An 8,049-nucleotide genomic window follows, 5' to 3' on the forward strand; every position below is an offset into this window, starting at 1 on the left:
TATTTATTTTTCATTTATTAAAATCAGCACACAACGGCTGAATTGGAAAAATTGTTCGGCCGTCGTTTATGCACGACCCCTCATGCAACATCATCGTAGGGCCGTGCAACATTCCCCTTGTCTGATGCATATTTGGTGTACCTAAAACTGAAAATAGAATGTTATTATTTGCTCAATAAACTCACCTGAAAATCGGAATCCAACTCTCCTTCGTGCTTCGAAGAACAGCAATGGCAAATACGTATCCGTTCTTCAAAAGTAGGCGGCAGAATCATATGATTCAGTCCAGCCATTCTTCCTCGTCCAGGATGTAAACAAATCCTCCTGCCGGGTGGTAGATCCGTCGCCTTGGGTTGATTTCCTGGGAAAACAAAACATAAACATTAAAAACAGTTCAATCCACCTACCTTGGTAATATTTTCGTCCATCCAATGATTATTTTGACCCGAATGTAAATAAAATTAATAAAAATTACCGGGTCACAACACACTTCACTCCGTCTTGTAATGCACTTTATCACTCAACTGACGTTGTTGTTTATTTGTGGGAGGTTCAATGTATGGGTGTCGTATGTTGCATAGGAATAGGGTGGAAATTTTTTAGCATTTTATTCTCGTTTCGTTATGGCCAAATAGCATATTTGGTGTTGGAAACTTGAATTAATGTGCAATTCAGTATGCGTAGTATGAGTTTATGTTTCATGTTGGCCTATGTGCTTAGGCATTAGAAACGTTACTGCGGTGTAAAGTGTTTGGAAATGTTGTCGGTTGTTTATGTTTTATGTGCCGATGTAACTTCGGTATTCATAATACAATTGAGTTAATGATTTATATTAGGGTCTACGTTTTGTGTATTAGTGCGTCGCGTATACCAAGGAATAGCCATGGTGTGGCGCTCTAAGATCAAAATAGTTGCGGTTTGATCGGGAAGGGGATACCGTTCCAACAAATGATTGGAGTTATTCCCAGACTGGTTTCACCTGTTATTTGGAGTTACATATGTATGTTATGGATTTATGTTGTGTTGAGTAATTGGGGTTTAGGCTTTGACTAAAATGTGAATATTTCAGTTCAAATGCCGTTTTTTTGGGGATTTGTGATGTTTGAAAATTTGTTTATGTGTTGAACCACCTACTAGTAAACAACAATGTGATCATTACCTCCGTACTGATTTATAAGGACCAAACAGTTAATTAGTTAAATATTGTAAATAGTAGACTTAGGGATTATTAGATTATTTTTCGTGTATTTTCGTAAAAAGTAAACTTTGGATGCAGTCGAAATTTTTTTTTCTTGTAGAATATTTTGTAAGTGTTACAATGTTGGGTTTGTTTTGCCTTACGAAAATTTGGTTGTAGTCCTACAACCAAATTTTCGTAAACAAGCCTGGTGTTATGTAGCCTACGCTCCATCGTCCTAAATAAATAATTATAGATTTGAATAATATGTTATTGAATGGGTAGTGAGTGAATGATTAATTTATGAGCATTATTTGTCAAAGTTCGCCGTTGAGTATAACCTTATCAACTGGTACGACACGAAAGCCAATGAGGTAGTAGATTCTGCGCCATAAATTAGACGAAAAACTCATTAGGGAAAGCTCGCGAGGACGGCCATAATACAGGAGAGCATTCGCGAAGGTCAGGGTCATTTGTTATCTTTGAGAAAGATGGGAAAAGATTCACGATCAAAACCGAAACTGAGCGAGCATCCAACTTTAAACTTTTGCACTACCGAACTATTTCGAAGATGATCGCGGGAAAATCGAACTTCCGTTTAGTTCGGCCGAAGTCACCTTCCTAATCTGAGGGTCAAGGTTGCACTTCACTCTCGTTCGAGCTGCAGATTAGTGTAGAAGTGTCGCGAGCTTGTCCGAGTCGAATAACCGTTGAATGTGAGTTCAGTGACGTGGCTATATTTCTTAATTTTAATCTGTTCATTGTTTCTTTGTTAGTCTTTAGAACAAAAGTTATCTTTAGAATAAGGCTGTACAAAGTGTGTGCGTTCAAGAAGAAGCGACAGGTAAAGTGCTTAATCTGCTTGTTAAGAAAATGTGTGAATGTGCTAAATGCTTGTGAATAGCCTACGGCTATATCTATTTTGCTAGCGACGCTTCCTGCTTTTCGACGCGAAGAGTGCGGCTTCTTGCAGCCATCAGAAGCCAGCGGCCCGCCAACACGCCGCTATCCCATTGCAGTGGTCATCAATAGCCACAACGTGGCCAGACTCAGCCTACGGCCCCCCGCGAAAGTCTTCATCCACGTGGAAGCGCGACTAAACCGGCATCTAGTCCCACCCTACCGCGCAACGTACCAGGAGCGCATACACCACAGCAGCACATCGTCAAATTACTGCAGCTAATCGGTGAGTCGCCTATTCCAATCGATTTTTTTTAGGAGTGGGGCGCCGGTGAGGACGCCTCGGAGGAAAATTTTTGCCGACCATAGGTCGAGGAATCACGACGAATGGACAATCGTCCCGACATCCAATAACCATTTCGGTTGAGCGGGAGTAAAATCAAAACGTACACGTAGTTTTCGGAACACCCCCAACCCTATTGTGTAAGCCACCCGGGTGCATATGGCTAGCTAGATCGGTCGCCGCATCGTCGATTGATAACTATGAATGGAGTAGCACAAGCAGAGTAGAAGCACGAAGAATAGAAACGCACAAATGTAGGTTAGAATTAGAAAGTACGTACAACACAAATTGAAATAGAAGCATGCTAATATAATAAATCTCCTTGTTTTTGGCCATGATTTTTCGTAAATAAATGTTTGTTATTTATTACCAACCATACATGGAGTACCTACGTAGTTTGTTCAGTTTAAATGTTAGAAATATGGTTTAGTCACTGCGTGTCGATTAATTAGTGTTGCGTGGCGCAAATGAATGTGGCGTCTTAAAAGATATTTTAGTTACTAGATAAAGATTGTCGCTGTCGTCGCTGTCCGGAACATCTTTTGCTGGCGAGGATAGGGGAGCTAAATGTCAAAGAAGGAAAATCCATACGATTTGACAGGTATGTACCACACATGTTTCGGACAGCAGAACAAAGGGAACCGAAGCGACAATCTTTATCTAGTAACTAAAATATCTTTTGGCGTCTTGCGTATTTGCGTTGTCTCTTCCATACTAGTCGCGCCTCTTGCGGAAACGGGTGGAATCTCCGATGATGAGAAAATAACGTACAGCATAAGTTGTATCGCTTGTTGGGCATGGGTGACGTCTTACCGGGATCTTTGGAGGAACAGTTCGTAGCGTGACAGTTTTGGTTGGTTGCATAAGGTAAAATACCCAGTTCAGGTGTAGGAAGTAGATGCGCTGGTTCGATCGCTTTCTTTTCAGAAATAATAAATGGACTCGCCCTAAGCGGAGTCTCACCGGGCAAACTAAAAAGGAATGTGCGGCCTCCCTTACCGGAGTGGCGCTTAAGCTGCACATTTTTACGAGATCGGCCAGCGCCAGCTACACCTGGACTATTGTATAAGAGTAGCATCCATTCCATCCGTTACCACAGATATTGATTTGGGCGAGGATTTGGGACTTATCACTATCTCTTTGAATGGAAACAATGCACTCTTCAATAGCCAGGATCTGTCCTGAGTGGCCAGATCCTTGCGAATGTCGAAGAAGTGGAAGATGGTTAGTTAGTAGTACTTAAGAAAGATGCAGAGAGCTCTATGGCCTAAATTATCACGGGGTCGTTTCTGCAGTTTACTTTCAATTTGGAAAACTTACGGGGTGAACACAATGCTGCGTCATCGCAGACTTCAACTTAATCGCATGATCGGATTCATATGCGATAAAGTTGAAGTCTGATATGACTCAGTATTGTGTTCGTCCCTTTATCTACAGACAAACAGACATAACACATTGAACATTTACTCATCAAATTCATCGTCGTTCAAACACTAACGACATCTAATTGATTGGTTTAATCACCGTTACTCAATATGGGGTTGATTTATTGATATTTTTCGGTGAACAATAATTGTTCACCGAAAAATATCAATAAATCAACCCCACACTACCGACATCTGTTGATTTCAATTAGTTGGGCCAATCACGAACCAGATGGCGGTAGTAAGCAAACGTCAAACTCAAGCAAAAACGATGCGCGCTACGAGTGATCGATTGGCCAACTATGTAATGATTATTTGAATTGCCAAGTAAATCTGTGAACGATGGAAATTTGACGAGTGCTATGTCTGTTTTTCTTTGTACTTTATCCTTCGGGTTAATGCAGCCCGAAGTATCGTTAGTCGAATCGCGTGCCGGAGTTGCTTCTTTATTTTCAGTTCGATGAAATTTTTTGTTTGTTCACGCATCATTCGATGGTGACAAGACAAGCTTTCTGCTGCTTTAAACATATCGAACGATGAATAGTGACGATCAATTTCTTTGTCTAAAAAAAGAAGGTTTAACATATATAGTTTATTATTTAAATACCTAATTCACATTATTACCAGTTTTGATGTCTTCGCACTGTTGTTTCGCCTTGACGAGCATCTCCGAAATATGTCACAAGTTCCATATTATCTGCCCGTACTTGGTGCCAGCTATTCAATGGTTATCGAAGCCGATAAAAAGATCCTAAAACTCTGCTATTCTCTTCATCCATCGCTCGGCCAACAGAAGTATTCGCGCTTGGTCAACGAGCGCCGGATTAGCATTGAATACTTCCATATCCAAGGAACACACAATGTCTTTTGCATAATCGCGGAGCAATGGTAACTGATGCGGGTGGCTTTCGTGTTCCGAAGCCGGAAATAACTGAAGAATCGAAATGTTGGCAGTCTTTAGACTGTGAACTGTGTGGACAAACTTATCACAGGAGCGGCATAACACCGTGAAGGTGCTCCGTGGAAAGTAGCTTAGCTGCAGGAACTGCATTACGGTTTCGTTTTAGGCTGCCTTCTTGGTGTAACGCTATAATCGATTAGGTTCAGTTGCTTCCAGATATTGAAATATCTTTTACGAAGTAGAAGAGCTTATCTGTTTTGATCAGCTTGTGCCATTGATCTCACCTTTGCTAGAAAAGATATGAATACAAAAGTTAAATCAAATAGGTGGTGATTTGAATAAAAAGGCTTACATTGATGGCGTTTTCCACCATCCCCAGGTTTATGTTATATTTTTCTCAGTAGAGAGCTAAAATGATTTCATGCACTTCCGTATTGGACCACATGGATAAAAATTCTGGCTGAGGCTAGCCATTTTTTTGACAACTATTTCCGCGTGAACATTAGAATGAACAAGGCTCATTCATAAGAATACCTTATGATTTTTTTACATAAGAAATATCTATGACTTTCATAAGGCAGACTTATGGTTTCCTTTGGCCCCTTATGAAATAAAAATAAAATGAATTTTGAAGGTTTCATAAGGCAATACTTATGAAAATCACAATGTTTTTTGTGGCAGTGTAGGATTTTCTGGAAGAATTCCTACAGGAATCCGCGTAAGATTTTCTAGATCTAGATTTTGCAATATAATTTCCATAAGAAGTTTTTCAAGAATTCCTGGACAATTCTCCGGAAGAATTCCCGGGAGGTATTCCATATGAACTTCGGAAGAAATTTAGAAGAAATATCTTAAGAATCCTCTTGGTAATTTCTCTACAGTTTGCCAAGTGATTTATGAAGTGTTCTTAGAGGAGTTTTTGGAGAAACTACAGAGAAAATTTCAGGAAAAGTTCTATGAATAATTATTTAAGAAGTTACAGAACTTTTCAGGGATTTCCTGAGTAAACATCCTGAAGCATTCATATAAGAATTTCAGGTGGAATTCCTGAAGAATTCCTGAAGGCACTTCCGGAGAAATTCCTGGAGGAATGACTGGAGGAATTTTCAAACGAATTCCAGGAGGAAGTTCCGGAGGAAATTGTGGAACAACTTCTGGAGGAATTCCTGGAGGAACTTCCACATGAACTGCTGGAGGAACTTCCACATGAACTGCTGGAGGAACTTCCGGAGTCTGGAGCAACTTCTGGAGAAATTTCAGGAGCAACTTCTGGAGAAACTCCGGGAAGAAATTCCACAGGATCTCCTGAAGGAACTTCCGGAGGAAATCCTGTAAGAACTTCCGGAAAATCTCGTGAAAGAGCTTCCGAAGGAACTCCTGGAAGATCTTTCGGAGGAATTCTGGGAGGAACTTTCGCAGGAATTCCAGGAGGAACCTCCACAGGAATTCCAGGAGGAACTTCCGGAGGATTCTCAGAGGAAATTCCGAAGAAATTCCTGGATGAAATCCCGAAAAAAATCCTGGGGAATAAAAAAAATAAAAATAAAATAGGGACACGGCAGGTATTTCCGTCCATCGTCATAGGGGCTAAAACCATCGAAAGCAACATCCATTCGCTAGAGCTCCACTATAGCAGAACGTATCTCCTGAGCTTAAGATTTGATACGAATGAGTTTGTCAAAAAAGTGTCTCCTTTATTGGTTTTCGAGACTATGACGAACAGACGAAAATACCTGCCTTAACCCTACCTTTTAATTTCTTTGGTTTTGATGGGATGGAAATGAGATGAAGTACCGAACCGTTCCCCTATCTGCTTACTGAGCAGAAACACGACAAAACAGGCACTGATTTGATTGCATTTCGACCGCACAGAGCAACAAAATCGGCACACGCGAATTGTCCGCTTACTGAACAGAAACACGACAAAACAGGCACTCCAACCTAACGGCTACTGTATAAGCTCTAAATTCCCAAATTTGACGCATAGTGATTCAGAAGTTATGGCCCAAATGCATATTTTTTATACAAAATCAGCGTAAAGAAGTCTCACTCATTTTTAAAGCCCTTATCCTTAACCGATTTCCTCACAACAATTCGGCGGGGAATCCTGTCCCATGCTATTGAAAATTGGACAAGGATATATTTTCTATTGTATTCTGGAGAAAGATGTGCCAGATCGGATTATGTGCTCAGAATATAAGACCAAATAAAAAAAAGTATACAAAACACGCCTTAAAACTTACTTATTTTATGGGCATTCTTTTTTAACCGAATTATTGCAACAAGTTGCATTCGATGATACTGTTTCATTGTTTTGTTTAGACATTGATTCAAATTCGACCACAATCTTAAGAGTTGTAGCCTAAATATTATTTTTCAAACTCAAACTGCCTTTTAAAAACTCACTAATTTTTTTTAACGGACGGTACGTGGAGGAGGCTGTTGGGACTCCAACTTGGGAGAACCATCCATCGTTCACACCGCGAAAATCGGAAGACCGTGGTGAGCCGGGCTCGTTGCCAAAATGTCAGACAAAACTTGTAGTAAGAAAAACTTTCAAAATAGTATTAGATACTCACTTAATTATAGGTTCTGTACGCCTCCGGTGTTGGGTCGTTTTCACACCTACGTAGAGTGTGGCCGACCCAGCCCCACTTCCGATCCTGATTTTTCTGCTATCGGCCTTTGGGGACAACGACGACGGAGCTCGTTGCTTGAGATCCAGTTGTGAGGCCACTAGGCCCGAATTATATACTGCAGGCATCTGTTGAAGAACACCTGCTGCCGCTGAATGTTCTCCACTGATACACACCATGCTTCGCTAGCGTATAACAGCACAGATTTCATATTAGAGGTGAAAATTCGTATTTTGGTGCGTTCATTTATCTGCCTGTTTTTCCAGATATTTCTTAAACACGCAAAGGCAGCTTTTGCTTTCTTTATCCGTGGGCCTATGTCGATCTTGGTACCGCCATCTGACGACATTTGGTTACCAAGATATTGGAAGCTTTCAACATTCTCCACTGATTGCCCCACTACTGTGAAACTGGAAAGGGTTACCGTGTTTACATTTAACGATTTGGTTTTGTTGACGTTGATGACTAAACCTGCCGAAGAGGAGCGGCAAGGTCGTTGAGCTTACTCTGCATATCAGAGCGCCTTTGAGAGAGGAGTGCAACGTCAACAGTCAATTCGAAGTCGTTTAGGTGCTCCATGGTTATAGGCTGCCATAGCAGCCCGCGGTTTAGTTCACGGTCAATCGCACCTGCCATTACTGTTCCTCGTCGATTACGATGAGGAACAG

At 40.9% G+C, this 8,049-nt stretch overlaps 1 protein-coding gene across 1 annotated transcript; it reads left to right on the forward strand.

Annotated features, from left to right (window-relative positions):
* The first annotated feature begins 1,318 nt into the window (after positions 1-1,318).
* Positions 1,319-2,365, forward strand: LOC134206296 (uncharacterized). The gene is made up of 4 exons (XM_062682000.1): positions 1,319-1,325; positions 1,816-1,893; positions 1,954-2,021; positions 2,082-2,365. The coding sequence occupies exons 1-4, from the start codon at positions 1,319-1,321 to the stop codon at positions 2,358-2,360; spliced, it is 432 nt and encodes a 143-aa protein (XP_062537984.1). The 3' UTR covers positions 2,361-2,365.
* The last annotated feature ends 5,684 nt before the right edge of the window (positions 2,366-8,049 follow it).

This window comes from Armigeres subalbatus, chromosome 1 (genome assembly GCF_024139115.2).
Source record: "Armigeres subalbatus isolate Guangzhou_Male chromosome 1, GZ_Asu_2, whole genome shotgun sequence".
Classification (NCBI taxonomy): domain Eukaryota; kingdom Metazoa; phylum Arthropoda; class Insecta; order Diptera; family Culicidae; genus Armigeres; species Armigeres subalbatus.

Coding starts and splice junctions, on each gene's coding strand:
- LOC134206296 (XM_062682000.1), top strand. Junction 1,894..1,953: donor GAGTCGAATAACCGTTGAAT/GTGAGTTCAGTG, acceptor TTTCTTTGTTAG/TCTTTAGAACAAAAGTTATC. Junction 2,022..2,081: donor CGTTCAAGAAGAAGCGACAG/GTAAAGTGCTTA, acceptor GCTTGTGAATAG/CCTACGGCTATATCTATTTT.